This window comes from Rhyacophila brunnea, unplaced genomic scaffold (assembly GCF_057557595.1).
Source record: "Rhyacophila brunnea isolate RB1 unplaced genomic scaffold, BYU_Rbru_1.0 scaffold_8, whole genome shotgun sequence".
Lineage (NCBI taxonomy): Eukaryota > Metazoa > Arthropoda > Insecta > Trichoptera > Rhyacophilidae > Rhyacophila > Rhyacophila brunnea.
In genome coordinates this window covers 12570455-12596081 of record NW_028233350.1, presented here as the reverse complement: position 1 = coordinate 12596081, position 25627 = coordinate 12570455, and the positions used below count along the sequence as shown (strand labels likewise).

Below are 25627 nucleotides of genomic sequence, written 5' to 3'. Positions count from 1 at the left end.
CATAAAATAAATTAATTTTCCCTGTCTATTACGTCATTACTTAAAAACTACAAGACCAATATTAATAAAACCCACACTACTTATTGATTACACTGTTGGTACTAATTATAGTAGAGTTTCATCTCGATATCTAAAATTCGGAAATTTACATAAAACAAGGCACAAAAATAACAAACTTACTAAATTCATCACGAGTAAGAAAATTACTCTGATAGCAGTGATGGAGTGGTGAGGTGATATACAGGTAAATAGTGGCTGGATCTAAACGTTGTGTTTCTCAATATTAAACAAAAAAAATCAATTATAAATTTCTTAATAAACCAATTCTTTTATTCAACGAATAATTCACAAGATTTGAGAATGTAACATTCTATATATTTAACATAAGCATTTCATGTGAGAATTACTGGTTAAAATTATCGTTATTAAGCAGGGTGCCCGTAGCTTAATTGTAAAAGCACACTGGCGCGAATCCAGTGGTTAGAGGTTTAAGTACCGTTTTTTCTTCTAGGTATATGCATGAGATGTTTTAAAATTATTTATGATCAATAGATTTTTTCATACTGTAAATTTTTCTACTTTTATTTGCATAATTCAAGCAGACAAAATTACAGGCTATCAATAATGTTAATATATATTAATGAAATTTACTACCATATCATTGGATGCCTAATAATATCATTTTATTTTTAATAATAAACGTAAACGCATTCAATTATTGCTTATGTTCTGATATGATTTGTCATTATGTAGTAATTCTACGTCACGTATTGCATTGAAACGTTTAGTAGGTATAAATAATAATTAAGCCTTGATACATGCGAATTAAATAAACTGAAATTTTCATAACATGCATACAATTAGAATCACTTTAAATGCTACTCGGTTTATGTTACCACACAAAACAGTACGTGCATTTTTACTTATTAGCGTAGAAGAGAACCTATTTCTAATGATTAACATAAACGCAATATCCAAAGTGACTACGGAAATAATAATTGTATGATAGGCAGTTAGTTACCTCTGAGAGTTCTCCGTCGGCGGTCAGATTTTAAAAAAAAGAGTAGCATATAGCCAATATGAACGGAGAAGAGTTGCTAAATGGTTTACTTCGCCCTAGCCCTGGGAGTAGCTTGTCCGTATGTGAATTCTTCAGTGGGAAAGATGTATTTATTACTGGTGCTACTGGATTTATGGGGAAAGTTCTGGTGGAAAAACTTTTGTGGTCATGCGAAGATATTGGAAATTTGTATCTGTTAATTAGACCGAAAAAAGGCCTAGAAATGAGTAAAAGGATTCAAACAATGCTCGATTTTGCTGTGAGTATAAATCTTTTATTTGTTTATTTTAATTATTACTTAATATATTGTCGATATAAATATTAATTACTTAATTATTTCAGAGATGCTACCTTGCAATCTTGTAAACTAAAATTATTATCTGTAAAATAATAGTATCGGAATATATTTTTAAAGTTTCTAACTCACAATCATAATTATTTAAATAACTTAGCTGCGTAATACACCGGTATTTTAAAAAGCATTGACGTTTATATTCACATATTATAATATTCTTGAAATAAAGTTTTTATATTATTGTATAATACATATTGTATAATTAAGAAAACAATATTTCCAAAGTTTTAAATACTAATAGATATTGAACATACATAATTTTGAAAACACTTATGAGAAAATATAATATAAGCAATACCTACTTTGATTTAAAATACAAAAACCGATCGCTGAATTCGGAAAGCGCTTCAGTGAATATTAAAAGCCATAAGTTAAAATTTGTCGCAATTAAGAATGACTCCTTTAGCATATATGCGTATGCGCGATACCCGAGACATGCAGGTTCGATCCTGTCTTACTTTTTTCAAAAAGATTTTTTGACTGTTTAATAATTAGGATGTTACATTCTTAAATCTTGTGAATTATTCGTTAAATTAAAAAAATAGTTAATTAAAAACTCATAAATTTATAAGATTGTTCGAGATGATATTCCGCAACTGTGTCAAGTTCACGTGATAGTTTTGCAATTAAAATGTGTAGTTTGGTCCAGCATATTATGTAGCCGATGGGTTTCTATAAAGCAGTGATGGCATACCTGTTTCGACGAGTATCTATGTCAAATTTCATATTAATTAAAATATTCAAAAAAAATAGTCATCTAATACACAAATAAAATAAAATTAGATATTATGTTTAATGGTTTATCATAAATTTAACAAAAACGGTTAGATAGTATTATATATTTTATAATGTTTGAGACTTTAACTGTTGTTTTTTATCGTAATAAATTCTTAGGTTTCCACCGCGTGTACTTCTTCCTTCTTTCCTCGACGTTTCGGACTCGTTGCAGAGGCCATTATCAAGAGAACCGTCGAGGAAAGAAGGAAGAAGTACATGAGGTGGAAACCCAAGAATCTATTACGATGATGTATTTTCTGAATTTACAAACTTGACACTTTTTTTTCCAAATTTTGTGATAGTGTGTACTGTTTGTCTGATATCAATTTCATTATTTCTGTTTAATAAATTGGCGACACGCTTTATAAGCCGTTAGATATTTATTTTACTGAATATTTTATGTGTAATGTGTGACATTACAATAATATTTCTTCTTATTCACATACAGTATTACTAAAAGTACCTACGTCGCTAATAATATTATTATTAAAATGTTTCGTAATTTGAATATTGATAAAACAAACCAAAATTGCCAGATAAACATTTTTTTTAATGACAGTTGATTTTTGATAAATTAAGTTTACAAAAAATACTAATATTTTGCATAAAACATCAAACTTTGCACGCGTGTCACGCTCAATTATTTTAGTTTGTCATTTGAACATTGTACAAAAATTAGTGAGCTTTCTTAGCGGAAAGAGATGACCGTATGCTATACGGTCTCCAATTTTATCAGATTCAATATGAACACCAAGTCAATTTTCATAGGTGATTTTGGCAAAATTCATGAATTCAAGAATGAAAATCTAACCTAACCTAATAAATAATCCAGTATATCGTATATTTTCATAATTTGTTTGCTGCTGGTTTTTTGTAAAGTGTAAACACTGTAAACTGTCAATAACCGTGTTTTATGTCACTACTATACGACCCAAAGAGATTGGAAGGTCTTTATTCAATATACGGCTACATATTTCCGATACAACATTTCGCGGTGAAGTGTGATACGGGCATATGTACAAGTTTACGGACACGAATAAGGTGAGCGAATGGGTAGCAATCATCTCTCATCAGGCGGAACCCAACCGAGAGTTGTAAAGGGTGGAGAATAATGGAATGAATACAGCTTTTACAATTTTTGAGGACAATAGCAGTTTTCTATAAACCAGACGATGCTATCGCTTCTTTAGAAAGTATCGACATCTTGGTTTAAAAAAATAATCAAAGCATACGAAACCCTGACAACGAAGCTATGGTTGTAGACGTTATAGTATTGTAATCGCACAGGAAATTTTTCACAAGGGTGCCTCCAAACCTATCAGCGCTATGAGAGATTCTGTGTTTCTAAGTAGATAACATGTACGTCAATTTAAGGTTATCGGTGTACATGTCAGCCGTTTAAGAGAGTTTAAAAAACTAAATAAAGTTTGTACCTAAGAAATTATAAAACAATTTGAAAGTAAAAATAATTACAAGATAAAAAGAACTTTTTATATACAATGTTTTTAAATTTTCTGTTGAATCATATAAACTTGACTACTGAAATGTCATTTTGACATTCATTTTGATTTCCATAGTAACACACGTATATATTAATAATTTAGTTGCTAGGACCCAGACCCCAAGCAACCAATAATAGTGGATTGGATTACTTTACTTTGCAAAACAGAATTAACTGAAAATGAATTCAATTCTACTTAAAGATGGCTAAAAGTATTAAAAAATGCATTGGCATCGTGTTCTGATATATTCTAAAAGTTTCAAATGTTTAGCTAGTCGGGAAGTTAGCTAAAAATCGATTGCAAGATTTGTACCGAACAAAGAACCACCGGACAAATAAGAATACGAGCTAAGAAAAACGTTGTAATAAAAGGAAAAGCCCTAAGTTTTCTTAAATAGCGGTACTTTTTCTAGGGACGTCACTGTTTCTCATAAAAAACTTGTTAAGATAACCCCCATTCCGTGGGGTGCATATTTTCCGCATTGGAGGGAACATGTCCAAACATGTTCATATTATTATTTGTGGTTGTGTATATTATATAAAATATATTTTATGAAACATTATGAGATTGGGGGTGTTTTTTTTAACATGCCTTTATAATAAAGAATTAAGTGACACTTAATAATAACGCAATGACCTAACAAAGTGTGTTTATTATTTAAAACAATAACGATAAATTATCTATAATATTTTTTACGGCTTACTGTTTTCATCAAAAGGTCAAACTACATTGGAGATAAGATCCATGTATGTAGAATTATTATTCACATATTGTCATATATATGTGGTGTCAGTATGCAATAATATCTAGATTCTAGCATATGTGGTTGCTAAGTGCTATTATATGTACGATTTGATCAATGACGTCCCGTAGCAGTAGGCAGGTCATGCGTTGCATAGAAGCGGCACATTATAAAAGGCAGCGAATGACGGTATAAGGGGAGTAGTTGTTATTTGTTTGGTCAACTACCCCTTTATTATTTTATTTTCAGACGGTTGCTTTTGTATGTGAGATGTGATATTGTATGAGCAGTATTCAAGAAAAATACGCGTTGGTATTTATATCATTTTGTCTTTACACTAGTGGTATTACACGGCAGATAGCATGAAGTTATATTAAACTATGTTTTACTGTAAAGGTTTATCATGATCCTTTTAACTTAATAATTTGAAAAAGGACTGAGTGCCCTTGTAAGCTCTACATATTATATTGAAAGTCTCTAGATAACTGTCATTTCCGACTCATGTATGTCACAAAACTCGTCAACTACTATTAATAAAGCTGAAACCAATATAAGATCTTCGATTTGCTGGTTGGTTATATTCGAAGACATTTTGATTGTTTTATCTTCACTGTTTTAGTCCGTACGTGGTCATTTGTGGTAGAGCCACATTCAAGGGGCCAAAAAGCCACGTGTGGCTCGCGAGTCTCTGTTTGCCGACCACTGGCCTAGGTCATGGCCCTCACAAGGGGGGGCTGACATAGCTCTAGCCTGGGGGATCGGGCATTGGAGGGGCCCGGCGTGGCGGGTCGAACAGCTAAGTCAGATTAACACACATCGCAAATTTACTCTAATAGTAAAAAAGTCGCCTGCTTTCGGCACCACTTTACTTCAGGTCTATTAAATATTTTAAATATGTGGTTGTACGTAGTAATGTGATATGATATGATGATTAATATACTTACTTACTTAAATAATAATTCCCGTGCATCATTTAGGATACACTACTGTAGAGCATCACACTGCCCTTAACCACAGCGATAGCTTGGGGGCCCGCTTCAGAATGTGGGGTCTATGGCCTAGAGCAGCGGTTCTCAACCTGTGTTACGCGTACCACCGGTGGTACGCGAGTGGATAGTTGGTGGTACGCGAAAAATAATCAGTAATGGCGGACATAAAAAGTTTTAAAAAAATCAGTCATAAAAATAACATTTAAACTATTGTATTTTTTCTATAATTCATAATTTTAATTATTAATATACAGTACAGTTGTTAATATGTACAGTCAATGATCGAAAATCCAACAATCAATATCGTATTTTTGGAGTGAACTTTCTGAAAAAGCTCTCAAATTCTTATTACCATTCATTAGTACGGAATTAGTAGAAAGAGCTTTTTCTTCATATGTTTTTTAAAAAAATAAGTATCGAAACAAATTGGACGCAGGTGTAGATTTAAGGGTATATCTCACATCTTTTGAACCAAATTTCAAAAAATTATGTTCTTCGAAACAAGCACAAAGATCTCATTAAATTTATTTTGCTTATATTTTCGTAAAATTTGTTTAAAAATTAAACTTATAACTTGATAACAATGTATTATAATCTTAAGCAACACTTTCATAACTATTATTTTCGATAATAAATAGAAAATTTCGGTAATAAAAATATTTTTAAATACAATTTCATTAATATTATTATATTTAAAACAAAAATTTCGCCTGCGCGTTGCTGTAAATTTGTAAAAATGAAAGTGTGAATTGTCTCGTTTTCATCAGAAGAATTTTTACATTTACCGTGTTTAATTAATTTTATATACTGTCATCTCCCTCCATTTTCGAAAGTGACAAGCACGCTGTCACTTTTCTTCGTTGTGGTTTTTTTTCGTCTGGATTCAGGATTTGGAGAAGGACAAATAACACACCGGAATTGTGATCAGAAACGGCGAGCTATATTTAAGTCAATATTATATAATAGTTACATTTTTAATAATTTATTTTACGGAGGACGAAATGTGCGTGTTTACTGTTTTGCTGTTTCCACCGTATTCCCCGCCATCTTGTGTTTCGCTTTCAACGAGAAGCGTTGTCGAAAAACGGCGACGTTGCAAATATTTTTCAACGGTCGTAATCTACGGCATTGCCGGCTCTATTATTATTTATTTTCGTAATCAACCATTACTATATTTGTTGGATTTGATACCGACTCGGGCCTCTCCAGATACACAGAGACATCCGCAAATGGGGACCATTCGGGGGTGTAACAATACATATATTCTCTATTAATATCGGTAATTTTTGGAAAAAATTGCCTGCGGCGCATTTAATTTTTTTCATACAAATAATTTAATTTAATTCTATGTAATTTTTTTTTTATAATAAAAAAAATTTCTTTGAATGTCCTGGTTTTGAATTTCGACAAAGCCAAAGCAATTTAGCCAAAAAAGGTTGGGAAACGCTGGCCTAGAGACATGCCATAATTATTCCAAAATATCTATATGAGTTTAAATATCGACATAATCAATAAATACATTAAATCAGTAATAATTTAATAATTTAACAGTAATTTTTTATAAACTGCCCGGTACTGCTCCCTATGGGATCAAATGGTATGTGGTATGCAGACAGTTACTATAGCACTGTCAACTTGTAATTTAATTAGCACCACTACATTATTTTATTATACTTATATAATATATTCTTTTTAACATTATAACAGCTCTAGATGCCCAATGTCAGTAGTATAGTTTAACAGTAGGTAGTAGACATTTAGTAATAGAAGTGAAACAATCACAAACACACCGGCTTTGAGGAAATCACATAACTATATTATATCCACACCGGGATCGAACCCGGACCTCTCAGATAAATAATGTATTTCAAAATGCCTAATCTCAAAAGACACTGCACGCAATTGGTATAGTCGTATATTTTTCTATAAGGAATGCATTTAATACTAAGAACTTAATAATTAAATACGTATAAACTGCTATTGCAAAAACAACAAACCGCAATAAAACTACTGCAATCCTACTTAGATAAATGGCTGTATAACAAGTGTAATTATTAAGGTTACATCTAACTTCAGATGTTCAATTATAATTCTTTTCTTATATATTATTTGAGTAGCAATTAAAGATGCTTTATGCTTTATTGTATCATTAAATATTTTATTAGAAACTAGCGTATTTTCTGTATTTTTTTATATATTTATAAACACACATGTACCTATCTACTTAAGATTTACGTTGTGTTATTATAGTATGAATGAGTACGGCAATGTTACAAACACCAAAGTTCGTGAGCAGTATATATTTTTTTATTTCTTTTCTACTTTGCTTTGTATTTTATCAAAACTTGCTCTACATATTATATTATTTTTAACACTATATATAGCAGACCATGAGGCCTAATGAGAGTAGTATAGTGAAACAGTAGTGTAATTAGAGTTGGATATTTCCCGAGAAAATCTCAATATCGAGATTCGGGATTTCCCCAAATGATAAAGCTTTCAATTCTCGAGATTCGGGATTTCCAGAAAAGAATTCTCGAGAATTCTCGAGATATCAGGAAATTTTAAAAAAAATCTGTAAATATCCTAAAATCAGTGTAAAAACAGACAAATTTCAAAAAAAATATGCTTTTTTATATATGTAAGAAGACAAACAAAATAGAAGTAAGAAAACAAAAATAATTCAAAACATTAAAATAGCATTTCAAAAAACACAGACTGTCAATAGCTGCGTCTGACAATCGCGTACGCTTTTGAGACACAAAAATTTGTTGCAAAAATTGCGCTCATTTTGAGTCGAAGTTTGCTTTACTGTGTTAAATGCCCCGATCAGTCTTTGAACGTTTTGTGTTTTCTGTCCAATTTTTTCAAATAGAAAATTGTTTTTTCAATTAATATTTGATAATAAAGAAATCCCGAATCCCGAGAAAAGATTCTCAAGATCTGGGATTTCCCGAAATGTTAAAAATTTAAATTCTCGAGATTCGGGATGGAAAATCTCGAAAATATCTCGAGAATTCCCGAAACCCAACTCTAAGTGTAATTAGTAACATAAGCAAAACAATTATATTTGAGAAAATCAAATATATATTGTGACTTCACCGGGATCAAACCCGTAGCCCCCGGATGAAAGGGCAGGGCCCGCCTTATTTAAATGTCATGTTGTAAACATCTTAAGTTATTAATTTATTATGCACACAACATATTTTAAATAAAGGTTGAGAAACAACGTGAATTTTACTTAGCTAAATGGATTCGAATTCTGAACCCAATACCCGGTGACGATTATTTGTAAAAAACGTTCCCACATTGTAATGTAGTAAGTTTACATACGACGTTATCAAGGCCGACTATATTCAGGTTGTGCCACTGAATTGCGTAGTGCTAGTTATTCGTTATCATAATGGCATGCGTTAACCTGCTCGTAATAGTTGAAGATTTTCGATTGCATATTTTGTTCAAATGATTACCATTATTTTATTTCAGCATGCACTATCATGCACTATCAACATTTTCTAAAAATAGTAAACTATATTTCATTATCACTACCGTTTAAGTTTACAATTTATTTACCTGACATTATAATCGTGAACTTACCTGGAATCAATAATAGGTAAATGCTGAAATATTTCTTGCATTTCAGGCATTCGACAGATTAAAACGAAGAGATGCCAAAATACTATCAAAGATCATCCCTGTAGCCGGCGATGTCATGGATTTGAACCTTGGCTTAAGTGAACATGATAGAAAACTCATTGAAGACAATGTATCAGTGGTCTTCCACGTTGCATCTTCTGTCAGATTTGATGACCCACTGAAGAAGGCGATATTGCTTAACGTCAGAGGAACACGAGATGTTATTAACCTTTCCAAAAATATTAAAAATTTAAAGGTAATTTTAATTGTTTTTCATTCTTTAAGGTTAGAGTGCGGCAACATACCTTGCGACGTGAACTTGTAAGTAGGTACATAAGAAGTAAGATCGCTTGTCTTAAGAACCTCTGTAATCAGTACGAGTGCAGTCCCACTGAACTGCCTCGAGTACCAGAATATGATAGAGCAAAGACAGCCCTGATGGTGGTAGACCGCTGATAGGGGATGACAGTAATGGTACGATAGAACGTTTATCGATGGCATAGTACTTGACAACAACTTTTATTTGCCGTACTATATCATATTTTTTTTCTAATTTATATAAATAGAAACAAGGTACAATGAAAATAAATTAAAAAATGATTTAAAAACAGTTACATGCTTTGCGTACAATTGGAAATAAATAATTTTAAAAGGTTACCATGATAATGGAATATATTATATACTAATTGTGACTCATTTTACTGAAGGTCAAGTTGTTTCAAAGTCATCGCTAATTCGATGAGGTGGTTCAGTTATACAATATACAAAATAAATAATTTGTAATTATAAATAATTAAATAAACTAGATAGGTACTTGAGATCTTGAAGAGGACCTTTCAAGGGTGCGACCTTTAAAGAGTGGCACAGAGCCCTGTATATAGTATAAAATGATGGAAGCGGGAATGGGAGTCTAGAGTTGTACGTGAAAGAGAGGTTCGAAAAGACACCTTTCATGGATCACAATTCTTAAAGAAGTTATTTCTACAGATCTAATGAAACTATTAGGTTTTCCCCAACATGTCAGCTTCGTACCAACACCCGGTATTAGTCAGGAGTATGACTAAGACCACATCCACCGTATTACGGTATACTGTACGAGTATTAAGACAAATATTAACATCGTGCACCCACTATAACGTTTGGCCGCTGAGACTTGCCTCCGCTATACTCCCTATTGACGTCACCCGCAAGAAGTTAAGGAGAGAGTCGGCGTGTGATATTTGTACGAGTATAGTGGGGTGAAGTATCAATGGCCAGACGTTTTAGTGGGTATGCACTCTAAAGATGAGCTTTATGCCAACCAGGTCAAACGACCCGATGGGCTGAACTGAATGGTTTGACTTGAGTGCCTCTTTCCTGTCGTATAATCCCAAAGCGTATAGCATACTGCACATCACAGCCACGAACATGAAAGTCGGTCGTCTTTACCAAGAAGAAATAAAAGTTGACTGATATGGTGCTCTGTAGTCAGAAATGATAGACTGCGGTTTGAATGTAATCGATAATTTATAAGAAAACTTGAACTATAACCAGGATAAATAATGCAGATTCCACAATGGTCGAATGTGGTTGAATTGGTAGCAATAGAAAACTTTATATTATATTGTACTTTAGAGGATAGAAAGATCGCGACTCTTATTGATAGCCACAAGTTTTGGCAGCATGTATTGGCGTTTAGCATCCACATTGACATATTTGGTGGAATGGCCGTCATTGTATAAATACAACCCCTTGAAATGCGAGTAGAAACTCGCAGTTGGTCAAAAAATTATGTTATTCTTTAAAAGGGCATTTGAACCGGTTCAAAAACCCAAAGGGTTAATCGAATGTCGTGGAACTGAATTCCACGTAACTACTGTTGTTCCTCATTTTAAATCATGATAATTATTTTTTCTATAAGTACATTTTTTTTACGTTTTAACATTTTAATTCAAAGCGTTTGTATTCTATCCAGCAGTGCCTTGAAAATTGGCATTGCTTACATATTATTATGCTGGGATTTTGAGACGTTATTTTTCGAGTGAATTTAAAATTGTAGTAGGTATGTATTGAAATATGTACTTGCAGTCATAAATGAATCTATAAATGCTAAATAAAATTTAACAAATGTACTCATTAGTTACACTCTATCTATATATTAAAGTATATAAGGTTTCATTCAACGTCTTTATGATTTACCTTTTTTGAAAATTAATAATTTCTTTTGTAGAATTTGAATGACTCGCTAAGACATACCTACTAATCACGATGTGCTATCAATCATTATATAATTTCAATATCATTTACCTATTTAGTATTTTTTTTTTTAAATAATCATTCATTATTCAAGTACACACAGTTCGCAATGTCATGTTATAATCGTTTACCGACTGTTTCTATTGTTTGAAAGTTGTTAATTATTTAATATGGAAATATAGTGTAATTGTTTTATGACTGACATTTAATTATATACAGGTCATCACATATGTATCCACTGCATATTCTAACACGGATAAAAAAACGATCGAAGAAAAGATTTATACGTCGGACATCGATTGGAGGACTATTATCAAAGCGGCTGAAACTATTGACGAGGAATATTTAAATGTTCTACAAGCCAAGTAAGTATACCCACAAGGGGGGGGGGGGGGGGGGCTGACAGGGCTCTAGCCTGGGGGCCCGGGCTCAGGAGGGGCCCGGCGAGGCGAGTCCACCAAATAAGTGAGATAAACACACATCACAAATTTGATTTAAAAGTAAGCCTGCGGCGCTATTTCCCTTCGATAATATATTATTATTTAAAATTACTATGTGGTTGTACGATAGATACAATTTTTAATTGTGTATCAATACTGGACATCTCCACAATTCAAATGGATGTATTAAAATATACGATAAAACACTAAATATCCACATTAATTTTTCCGCGTACACCATTTTTTGTAAAGCGCTACTGTAGAGCATCGCACTGCCTTTATCCTTAGCGATAGGTGGGGGCCCCGCCAAAGATCCTAGACTGAGGGCCCGCTTCACGATGTGGGGCCCATGAGTATACCTATTATAATATTATTAGTGATTGAAGTCCCGAACTGAATCTCGGGTTCCCGGGATTGGTGGAAGCTAACAGAGAGTTTCACTATAAAATGATACCATAGACAAATAACGACACTTAGATAATTGAATTCGAATTAAGATTCGAATTAATTAAAAGATTGTACTACTCCTTATGAATCGTGTTAGCAACCCGGGTTTCGGCTAGATTAAAATTTACATGTAAATGTAATATTATATCAACAGTAAAAAACTGTAATCTTTATTAGGTATGTATATATGTAGAGTTGACACTTCATAACTTTGCACTCCGGCTCCAGGATGAAAATATTTATCCTAAACATACTTTTTTCATATATTATCAGCTATTTATTTTCTAATTACTACATAACACTATATTAAGAGCATACATAAGTGAAACGGCAAATAATTTTGAACTATAGGTGCGACAAAATTTCGGATTGGCTGGCAATCGGAGAGCGAAAGTCGAGCTGTGAACACGTCAATTTGTTTTGTGAATGCGACGGGGGAATTAATTCTTAAATCGCGTAAAGATGACTAAAAAACGTTACCCATTTACTTGAAAAAGAACACATGTCAATGAATATATTATTATTATTAGTAATAGAACAATAAACATAACATTAAATAGACGCATGTTGGCTTTTTATGACAAATTATGTTTTTTTCTGCATGCGTCATTTGCACAATCTTCGCGTCGCGTAGTCACGATCGTTTTAGAGTTTAGACCGTGCCCCAGATGAAGTATAGCCTTAATACAAGTGAATATCATTTGATCAAATTTTTGACCTTTTAATTAATATTTAATTACCACATTTAAATAACATGCTAATTATATCTCATGGCCACCTGATGGGCAACGCACCAGTTGCATTGGACGCAGCAAATGGGTTCAGGCAAAGAGGCGTATCAATGTATATATACATATTAGGTACTAAAAAGTGCAAAGTTATAAAGCATATATCTATTCTACATAGCAGTGGTGATGAGTGATGACTCCTTACTAGGCTATTATTTTTAGAGCCTATCTTAATACAAATAAATTGTGATATAATATTATTATTATATCACTTATCAGTAACCAATAACCATCAGTAATATACTGGCATTGAACCGTAACCGAAACATATACGGATGCGCTGTGTCGTATCTTCGTGCGTTCAAAGGTTGTAATATTCCGTACGTAAATAAATCTTTATTTTTTATATAGGATATCGTGAGATTTACTGACAAATTATCGTAACAAATCGGAAATTGCACTATAGTCTTTGTAAGGCTTTTCATTACTAGCCTTCAATAAAAGTATTTTAATAAGAATCATTTTTTTTAAATCGTTTAAAATTAAAGTTGTATCTTTAATGGTTTTTATAATTACAATTTTACGTTGACATTATTGTATACGTAGTCATCAGTAGTAACATCATACTATAATGATGATTATCTTCTTAAGCCCCATATGTATGACTTATGATCCTCATAGCCTACCTACTTTTAAAGCCACTCTTCGCCACTGGTCCATAGTATACAAACTTATTACTTACACCAGTGGTTTTCAAACTTCACGTTACTATGCCTCCCTTTTAAAACAATCTAATCTTTGCGCCTACCCCCCCCCCCCCCTTTATTTCATTAAATACATTTTTACACTAAAGTGTTTTCTAATGTAGAAAAATACGTTCGGCATATATATTATGTTACGAATGGTAGAAGTACCTACTTGTATTGCTTTTCTTGACGAAGTGTTATATTATTCTTCAGTTAGATTAAACCAAAATTGAACAAATGTTTTTTTTCCATATAGCCATTTTTATTAGTCAGGAAATACATTACAAATAATTATAAAATAAAATTCTACGTGTGAATTACCATCAATCACACACACCATACAATCACATCAAATTGCATCACACAGACACATAATATATTATAAAATTTTAATACTCTGTAACCGAAACAGCACCGCAGGAGATTTTTTTTACTGATAGAACAAATTTGTGGTGTGTTTGTTTCACTTAACTGGTCGACCCGCAACGCCACACAATAGTATAGAAATGAGGTATAATAAAATTAGTCTCCATATCTTCATAAGGGTTTGCAAACAACCTAAGTTTTATAGGAATGTTTTTTATGTAGTTTATAACTAGCTGCCGTTTTATAAACTATGCACTTGAAAACTGCAAACCTGTGGACCTTGTGGCTACATTATTGTGTTAAACTTTTCGCGCCTCCCTTTGCAACAGTCCGCGCGTCCCCAGGGAGGCGCGCCCCCCAGTTTGGAAATCGCTGACTTACACAGTGATACAGTGAAGATACCAGACTGAATGTGAAATCGGGGGCGATAAAAACCATTCATAATTATGTAACAGTACATTTTTTTACAGTCAGAATATTGCGTTATGTTTAGAAATATCTTTTATTATTGAAAGTTTTGTACTATTCCACAGAAATTATTTAGCCTTCTGGATTTCACCTTACCGCATTCTTCGAATAATGACAAACTGATATCACTAATCTCTGATTAAACCTAATCTATTACCATTACTTTATACCAATAACTGTCATGTGAAAATATTTATCTCTACGAAGTCATTGAAATCTCATGATCTCGACATCTCAAATAAATGATTATTTTCCTATTTGTTTACTAAACCATTTTCTTATTGTTTTGATGAGAAATATAGATTTATAAAAGTAAGGCTTAATTGTTGTGAACGCTCCGTGCATATAGTAACACAATAATATAAAATAACAATGAAATATATCGTTTTCAACATTCGATGTTTTCTTTTAAATACAATTTTTTCGACGAACTTCAATGCAACTATTTATCGTGATATTAAGTATGTTAATTCAGTAACCTTAATCATTTTTCAGACTGTTGCAATCTCGCCCGAATACTTACACATACACAAAATACTTAGCAGAAAATGTTGTGTATGACCATCGTCACGTTTTACCGATCACAGTTTTCCGACCATCAGTAGGTGAGTTCAATTAACTATTATAAGATTCTGTTGCTACATAGAATGGGTTTTGGTTATCCACATGAATCGCGATAATTTGAGTCGCCTTGATTCATAATTCACATTTTACAATTTTGTCATTTTTGAGTTAAATATACCAAGTGATTCTAAAGGCAATTGACCTATATAAAGAAACATAGTTGGCTATCAAATCGTTGACAAATTTGACTGTTGGTGATATAACTCACATTTTTCAATGAATAATGTGGGTTCTGTCACCAAGGCCTTTCTAACCATTCAGGGAGCTCTATTTCTCATAGTTTGCAGTGTGTCTACAGCCTTAGGAGTATATTATTATTGTATTTAAAAAAAATGTAAATCGATTCACTCATTAATATTGAAGGGAGTTCAATACTTTTCCTGGAGAAACCCAGGTATGGAAACATGATGCCTCTCTCGCTGGACTACAGATCTATCAATGGTCTGTTCCAAGAGCCAGTCCAAAAAACAAAAACAAATCTTTCTTAACTTTCTTCTTTAAGCACTACGGCGCATGGTTGCAGCATCAGTCCCAGAGCACTTAAAATCACTTCTTTCAGACACGTTTAAAGCGTCATAGAAAGCGGCTGTGCATATCCACGGCTGTGCATATATGACGGGTGGTGGTGGGCACTTTAACGTATGTCTAAACCAGTGGTTCTCACGTGGAATTTAACTGTGGCCGCACAATTCACATTGACAGTTCTATGGAAACATCATTCTGGTGGCCGCACCAAATTTCACTTTTGTTGTGATTGAAGACATTTGAACATTTTACTACATATCTATTTATTTAAAAATAATGCAAATGGAAATTCCTCAATACTTCTTTTTTCCAAAGCGAGCCGCATGGCTGCTTCTAAGTTTACATCTGTCAACTGGCTTCGATATTTATTTTTTATGAAGTGCATTACACTGAATGATATTTCACCGTATACAGTAGTAGGAAAAATTGAAAATATTGATAAAGCAATTGTTGCCTATTCGTTGAATTGGCTTTATTCTTGGTCAACGTATAATTTCGACCAAATTTTTTTTATCAATTCAATTATGGATCATTTTTGAGCACGGAAAGAAATTTAAGACAAGTCATATTGTGTATTCAACAAATTTCATAATTTTATAAATACATTTTTGAAATATTATTCTGTAAAACGCTGGTGTCCGCAGCAAAATCCTCTGGTTGCTGCACATGAGAACCACTGGTCTAAACTGTCAAAGATTCAGTCCCTCTCTAGGCTGTGTTTACTTTTAGAGCGAGATAGACAGTTTTGACAGTTTAGACGGCTAACTTATTGTGAGAATTATTATAATACCTCAATATATAAATATATTAAACTGATAATATTTATTACTTTGGCCATCGATAACCGCCTTATGTGTAGAATAGTATAGAATGCATTTTATTATTGCAGTCTCACACTCTATATCTGAGCCAACTCCAGGATGGATCGACAATTTGAATGGCCCCATGGGTCTATCGATGGGAGTTGCAACAGGTGTCTTACACGCTATGCATGGAAATCCATCGGCAATAACCGATTACGTGCCTTGTGACTTTGCCATCAATGGTCTCATAGCTGCGACGTGGTACAGAGGGATAATTGATACCAAAGAATGGTGAGAACAACTGCTGTAATTTTTTTTTATATTCTGGATGACACGTCACTACGGCCATCTAGAAAATTAAAAATTCCCTCGCTTTATAATGGGGATCCTTATACCAACAGAGGCACCTAGTGGAAAAATATGAAGCTTGCAATTTGAGACATTTTTTGATAATTCACAATTTCCTCAACTTACCAATTGTAAAAAAAATGTGAATTTGTTACATATTTATGTCACGAATAATGTTATTATTACATTATATTTATGGTCATATTTATTATTAAAATTTAGTTTATTAAGTTTTCAATTTTTGACCGTTTAGATTTTTGACAAATTCATCGTTTTAATATTTTTTATATTTATTTTAAAAAACATCGATTTTTACAAAAATATAAAAAATGTGTATAACTTGAAATCCTTTTTATTTATACAATTGTAAGTTTATCTTTGACTTAAAAAAAATCTTTTTAATGTTTTCAGATACATATTTATTAATTAATACAGTTGAAATTGTAAATTATCAAAAAAATGTCTCAAATTGCAAGCTTTGTATTTTTCCGCTAGCTGCTTCTGCTGGCATGCCTCTCCCCCATAATGACAGATATTAGAAATTATTAAAGTCTGTTACGACTTAAATTATCAAGTATCTAGCATACATTTAATATACTTAACTCTAAATTATTGTCGAGATGTTGTTTTAGGTAGGTACACTATTTAATTTTTCTTATTAATTATGACTATGCATTTATGCAATATATTACCTACTAACTCACAGATTTAGAAACAATTTAGTTTATACAATTTTTTTAACATCGTGACGTGCTTATAAAACGTGCTTGTGCAGTAGTGCAGATTGAAGTATAAAGTGTTTATCACCCACGATAGCTGGGCAGATCGGCCTATAAAGTTGTGGGTCCCAGGTTCGAATCCTGGGTCTGGCAAATAAACATATTATTGTTTTTCAATTTGTGTTTCAGAATAATAGACCTAATAGGTTGAGCAAGTGGCTAATATCCATTTCTCGTATAAAAAAAATCTGTTAGTAAAAAACCTCCACGCTGTGGAGGCCCATATAATCTTATTGGAATTATTAGGGTAGGTAACATTATGTCAATGAATTTTTGATTGACATGGTATTTTGCATATGTCACACAATTTTTAATAGTACCAATCTACGAAAAATATTGTGCCTATGAACCATGATTTTCCTTGAGTTTGATGATTTTTTAATGAAGTGAGTGCTTTACACCATAGTTACCCAACCTTTTTACACCTGTGGACCTGTAGAAATAAGAGAAATATTTCGGGGACCATAAAGAGCAAATCCTCTACCCACCAGAGGCACCTAGCAGAAAAATACAAAGCTTGCAAATTGAGACACATTTTTTGAATGAGTATTTTTTTCTTGGAATTTTTGGCATATTATGCATTTTAAAAAGGGGGATAACTTTTTGCGGACTGGCCAAAAGTTTCTGCTTACCGACGGTTGTAAAACACTGCCTTAGACGTTTCATAAAAATTCTCCACTATACTTACCATTGCATTATAGTATTGTTATTAATAAACACCTCAGAAAAATACCTGTTAGAAAAATAATTTTATTATTATAAAAATATTGGTAGGTACCGAGCAAAACACGAACCTGTATCCATCGGCTTATATGGATATCAAAAACTAAATTTTTGAGACATATCGTGGTAAAGAAATACAAAAGACGTTCGCCAAAATTTGAAATTTAAGCGAAATTTAAGATAATACCTCGGATAAATAGTTGTTAGTAAATTTTGGTGTGATGACAATGGTAAAGAATGCTTAATCGGTAAAGCACATTAGCCGTAATCCGATAATCCGATGGATACAGGTTCTAGTCCCGCCTGGTACGGATATTTTTCAAATATATCTTTCTATGGTGGTTCCAAATTAATATGTATCTTCAATGTGAATGACTACACCCATGAATAAAAAAAAACTTTAATAATTGTAAATTAATAAACTTTATAATATTATGTTTATTTTTAGCATAACTTTCAATGCTGCGTCTGGTGATAAGAAAAAAGTAACCGCAGAATACACGTTTCAAACATCCAAAGAAATAATCATGGAAAAACCTCCAAGTCATATGCTTTGGTATCCAGGGGTTGTCGTCACCACGAATCGCCAGCTTTATCTTTTTTTGGTGTTATTTACGCATCTTCTTCCAGCGATCGTCGTCGATACTGCTTTGAGATTCAAAGGAATCAATTTTAGGTATGTGTGAAAAATGAATAATGGAGGCAGTGATGCCAACCGTACTATAATTATAGTATCTGTACTATATTTTTGGTCCGCGTACTATGTACGATATAAAACAGGTATAGTACACCCAAAATACTATAATTTTGAAAATTCGGAAAAATAGATAAAAAATAGCGCGAAAGCTGTTCGGGAGAACTAAAATACCTAACTTTTTAAAACTTTTGTCTAAACCTACCTTTTACTAAAGATCGATTTGATTTTTTAAAAAATGCATATTATCTTACACACTTACGTATTCTATAAAATAAGATTTCTTAAATTTTGCAAAAGTCTGTACCTACATCTGAGAGAACATGGATAAAAAGATGAATGTATTAAATAAACAAAAATTTAATAATAACATTTGGTCTGGGCAGGAACTTCACTTAGAAGATCCACAGTTATAAGGTAGTTCCTAACGTCCGATGCTAACCAGTCAACTCACCAGGCATCCTCCTGCTCGCTCTCAGCCTAAACCATGTCCTATCCTACAATCCAGAAAAGATTTGTGAAGCAAAGACGTTTTTTGGAGGAGACGTTATGTCAGCATAGAGCGAGGGTTTTATATTTGTGGCTGTCATTGGATTCCCAGATCTCAATTATAATATTATTTATTAAATATCTCATATAATATAATTTCATAACGTTACGAATTAATGTTACTTATTTCATAATAATTTCAACACATTATTTCATAGTGTAAATATATATAAATACCGGGTCAGAATCGATTAGGCATCTCACTCGATTACAAGTTTCCGTCAAAGACACATCGCACCGAATTGCCGTTATATTTATTATATTGCATCGCTTGTACCCTTGTAATTATTTGAAACAGTAAATAAAATCTCGCCTCCTCCATCATCACAAACAACTACTACCGTATCTCATCTGCAATACCTATCCTCTATCGAACCAAAGAATACCACCATTTAATACCATTTTAAAATTTTCTTACATTCCCTCAAAATGGCCATGTTTCTTCTTATCTTGAATATCTTTGGCAGCATATGCAGCCATGGAGTAGAGGATAGGGTGCCACCAGTGACGTCCCTAGACAAAATTCCGCCCCTAGGCAGTGCCAAAATGCTGCCACATTTTTTTATGTCGTACTTTTTATCATCCTTTCATGACTCCAATATCTAAGAAATGTGTTCTATGAATACATTACTATAAATATAATATACCACTAAATCTAATTTAAATGCCATCTTTGCTTCAAAAGACAATATTGCGAGTCTACGGTTTCAAATGGGTGCATTTAAAAATACACCTGACAACTTCCAAAACTCGCGAGTGACTGGCAAACACATTTGCTTACATTTTAAATGAGAGATGCACGTGTCGTTGCTGTTCACGAAGAACAACGTGACATTCAAGGACAACGGAAGTAAACTAGATATCGCGAACCTGACAAAAATCCTGGTAAAACTTTAATAGTAGGTACCTAATTAATACAATTTCTTTCCAATCAGTGAGCTCAATTTTTTAATGGAAAGATATTTCCATTATTTCTAGGCAGCTATTTCTATATACCTAGTGATTCTCCTCGATTTGCCGCCCTTTGGGTAACTGCCGCCCCCAAGCGAAGCTCAATCTGCCTACCCCCACGGGACTTCACTGGGTGCCACTAATGATACGCATGACTACGTTAAGTTAAGTGTCGATATTGTTGACATGAGCACATTGGAACCAAATAGTCGCACACTATTCAGCAACTGAATATAATAATACACTAGAGCAATTATTACAGCTGCGCGCAAAGTATGTGATTCACAGCTCCAACTTGAACCTCATTTTACCACGTTTTTATTAGCTCGTTTTCTTGTTTGTCCAAGATTTGTATTGAACGATTGAAGATTTTTAACTAACTTCCCGACTAGCTAGACATTTGAAACTTTTAGAATATATCAGAACACGACGACAATGCATTCTTTTAATACTTTAACCATTTTTAAGCAGAATTGAAATAATTTTTAGTTAATTCTGTTTTGTATGGAAAGTTATTTCGGAAGTAAAAAGTAAAACACTATTATTGGTTGCTAAGAGGGTCCTAGCAACTAAATCATTAATATATACGTGCGTTACTATGGAAATCAATATGAAATGTCAAAATGACAGTATTCTATATTTATTTAGCATTTCTTTAGTATTTACTTAGTACAAAAAAAAATATTTATTAATACATAGAATTGTCAAGTTTATACGATTCAACAGAAAATTTAAAAATGTGGTATATAAAAAGTTCTTTTTATCTTGTAATTATTTTCTGTCTAAATGTCACTTTACTTAGAATTGTTTTATCTTCATCAATTTTCCTAATTCATAATTTTTTTACAGCTTATTTCGCTTGTACCGAAAAATATTCATCGCCAACAAAGCTCTGTCCTTCTTTATAAGCAATGAATGGAAAATACATACTAAAAAATATTACACACTTCAACACTTTATGAATGAGAAAGAGAAAAAAATGTTTCCATATGAAATAGATGACCTTGAATTTGAGTTGGCACTTCGTGTAGGACTGAATGGATTAAAAAAGTTCATTCTTAAAGAAGACCTCAGTACAAGTTCCATAAAAAAAGCCAGAAGAAATCTAAATATGTAAGTATTTAAGTATATAAGTAAATTTTAATAAAGCGCATGCTTCATAGTCTGCCGCTGGGTATTGTACCTCATACCTCCTGCTTGTAGAACTACCGGAGCAGTGCACACGTCTGATTGATCACTTTAAATATATGTCCAATCATCTAATTCTAATTTATGTGCAATATATTATTACTAGATGTGATAACTATGTAGTGATTCTATGTTGAACATAAAATAAATAATAGCACCAATAGCACATTTGGTTCGAAAACACGGTTTGTACATTAAATGCTAAATTACTTTGATGGATGGCAGTGTAAGTGTGAATAATACAACATAAAAACAAACCAAAAGTTAGTGAATGTGGCCAGCTTAGAACCAAAATAAATAACAATCATCCTTTGGGAACTACAGTAGAACTTCAATTATTATCCGTAAACTTGGGAAAGATGTTTGGATAACGATAAGTCCAGATAATCGAAAAAATAATAAAACATCAGCTTATTAATTTTGTATGACCAAAAAGAAATCTGGATTAAAGTTAAAGTTATATTCTACGTTGAGACTATAAAATTATGTAACTCCAAAAATGCTACTTTACAGGAGAGGCAAAAAACATTATGGTTTTGTATACAAAAATATATGGTTATGGAGTTAAATCATTCATGATTGAACAATGTAACAATTTTTTTGAAATTACATCATTTGCATGACGGGTAGATGTTAACAATGGCCACTAGATGGCATTCAAAGTCAATTTTCGATTGAAATGGAGTTACATATTTTTCTAGTTTCAACGACGATACGCGATTAATTCCAGGTAATTGTTTTCAATATCCTGTAAATAAGGTTTAATTTTCAGTTGATATACCTATTATTAATACGCCAAGAAAATATATGGAAATTTCTTTATGTTTATTAGTGTTTAAAGGACATCGAATTAGATAGGTCCTTTGTATGATAATAATAACAGTATTTTATACACAGGTTTATGGAATGTAATCTCACTATTAAGAATATAATATTAGATCCTTTTCCATGCATAAACAGCTATGTTTTGATATGAAAAGTGTTCCTGCGGTTTATTCTATACACAAGGCGACTAACGACCGCTAAAGTGATAGTATTTATTACGTCATATTTGTATTAAGGTATTATAATTGTTACAATAAGTTAGCTGTCTAAACCTAAACAGTCAAAACTGTCTATCTCGCTCTAAATTTTATCATAGACAAGAGAGGTGCTGTTAAAATATAGCACTTATTGCAACAATTGTAACCAACTTATTGTAATTTTTACAATAGGTGCTAATACTTTGATACAAACCTACCCTAAGTTTGATAATATTTATCACTTTATCACTTTAGCGGTCGATACGTATAGTGCTCGGCCGTAGTGGTTTGGCGGGCGCGGCGGCGTATTGCAAAACTCAAACGTATAACCGTGTGTATTATCCCCCAAAAAAGACACTGTCTACGAACATTTCACACACGGTTATACCTTTGAGTTTCGCAAGACACCACCGCGCCGCGCCCGCTAAACCACTACGGCTGAGCACATAGAATAGACCCACCGAATAATTTTTCATTAATTATTATGTCAGTTGTATTTGTTTAATTCATATTGAAGTATATCTTTTTTCACAGTCCCAATAAACTTTTTTAAAATTTAAAATTTTATTTCTTTCGCAGAATGTACTATGCAGATCGACTACTGAAAGGTGCTCTCGTGTCAATCTTCGGGTGGACAGTTTTTAAATATTCAGTGTCACTTCTGATATCAGCAGGATTCTTATAGTGGTGTCACTATAGTAAAAGTAATATTAACCTTGCCCTTTCTGTGATGTAATTTCATAAAACACAGATTCTTAAATATTTTAGTTAATATTATGCACTTTATCATTGAAATCATTGAAAAATAAATAGCAAATAACTATGAAGGAACATTTATCAATTTATATTTCTGTAACTTAGAGCTAGTATACCATGAGTAAAAGAACACTTTTGAGTACAGGGGGTCCTCGTTATCCGAGGGCAATTGGGACCGAAAAAATACCTCTTATGCGCTAGACAGCAGCGATTTGCCTGCGCGGTATAGTTTGTGCAAAAAATACGGAACACTTCTACAGCGCTTTTCGGTTTGCGCGAGCTACAGTTTTCCCGTCCATACACACGGGCCTCCCAATACAAACCGGTTTGCGGAGGTAAGCTTGTAGTAAAGCATGAGCGTTGATACCGGATGAAGGTCTCCCACAGGAGACCACCTCAAAGAGCGGACCGAACCATCATCTTTCCCAAAACACCACAGCCTACGTCCACTCTTTGCGGTTCTCGCAACCCTCGGCCGAGCGGAGCCCGCCTCCTCAAAATCCGAAATTCCACGCTCCCGCCAAAACACAGACGCAATCTGTCGAAAACGGCCGCTCGCGCCGCCACTAGTCAATCCGTCGGTAAAACAGAGTTTCGCGACCGACAGCGCGAGGACGCCGCCGATCTGTCAGTTGGATGCGCGCGAAAAAGCTTTCTCTCGCCTCGGACGCGAAGCTACAAGCATCTCCAGCCCAGCCAGATCTCTCGCCAAAAAGACCGCATCGCCAAGCTGCAAGCCCCGACTCTCTCGCCTCGGATGCGAAGCTACAAGCATCTCCAGCCCAGCCAGATCTCCCGCGAAAAAGACCGCATCGGCAAGCCGCAAGCCCCGACTCTCTCGCCTCGGACGCCGACTAGCCAGCAGCATCTCAAGCATCAAGCATCTCCAGCAAACAAAAGACCACATCGGTAGCACACCAAGCCGCAAGCCCTGACTCTCTTGCCTCTCGGACGCTAAGCCAGCCACAAGCATCTCCAGCTCTGCCAGAAAAAGGATCGCAAGCCCTGACTCTCTCGCCTCGGACACCAAGCATCAGCAGCCCAGCCCGCAACACCACGTCTGCAGCCCGCCAAGTCGCCATTACCCATGACCGAATATTAAAATACCCTGCAAATAACTAACTACGATAAAATAAACCAGCCTCAACAGCATACACCGTGCGTTTCTGTCTCCCACCCCCCCGCTTCTTTGGCCATGACATTATCACGGTCTGCCATCTCCGCCTAAGCGCGAAGAAGGCCGGTGATAGCGTCTAGCCGGCGCTTTGAAGCGAATCCGCTTAAAACGGGAACCAAAATTACTTAGTATATGGGTTTAATTGGGACACGTTTAGAAAAGAAAAAGAAATGTGAGCAAGTCAGAAATAGCGTAGGAGTGTGAGACTGAAAGATTGAAAGTGATAGTTGACGACTGTGAGCTATTGCACTTGTGTTTTTTATGTGTTGTGACAGTTTTTTTGCATTTGCCTGCAAATTTGTAACTGCGTAGACTTGGATAATGAGGACCCCCTGTATATGCAAGTTAACATCTTTCAGGAGTATATTGTTAGTAATGGACTTACACTAATTGTATAGTTTTATAAATTTTGGGATTCTATTATCAACAGATTCAAAGGTGAATTTGGTTCTGCAAGATATGATACTTAAAGTAAATCTGACACAAGACACACTGGCGATAAGGTACAGATATTATGACGTTACCAGAAGCAGCATCAACATCTTAAGATATTGTCAAATCATGAAACTAGTTTGGTAATTAAATGTGTCGGCATAGGATGTAGGTAACAGAATTTCCTGGCAAAGTAAATGAAAGGTTAATAATGACCATTGTGGGTAGGTGTTAGGTAGGTATTTCACATAATACTAAATAATTAATTATTTATGTGTGATGTTAGGGAAAACTAAAATGTCTTACAGATTAAATTGTAAGTAGGTAGTAGTATTTATTTTAAAACAAAATTGTACAATAAGTATTTGAAATTAAACGAATTTACAAAAGTCTTAGGTTTTTTCATTATATTTCTCATTCCTTTTTTTTCATTACCAAAACAAAGAATAATAATAAAAAAATTGACGTTCACTTACATGAAAATTTTACAGGTGTATATTATAATGTTTTCCAACCATATTTCGTGTCTAGTAGTATGTAGTTCGCTGTATTCACTGTGAAATGT

At 33.6% G+C, this 25627-nt stretch overlaps 1 protein-coding gene across 1 annotated transcript; it reads left to right on the top strand.

Annotated features, from left to right (window-relative positions):
* Positions 1 to 822: 822 nt before the first annotated feature.
* On the top strand, positions 823 to 23676 carry LOC147063930 (putative fatty acyl-CoA reductase CG5065). Its single transcript, XM_085958564.1, has 8 exons — positions 823 to 1319; positions 9069 to 9317; positions 11516 to 11661; positions 14987 to 15096; positions 16530 to 16734; positions 18742 to 18969; positions 21337 to 21600; positions 23277 to 23676. The coding sequence occupies exons 1-8, from the start codon at positions 1080 to 1082 to the stop codon at positions 23380 to 23382; spliced, it is 1548 nt and encodes a 515-aa protein (XP_085814690.1). The 5' UTR covers positions 823 to 1079; the 3' UTR covers positions 23383 to 23676.
* Positions 23677 to 25627: the final 1951 nt, after the last annotated feature.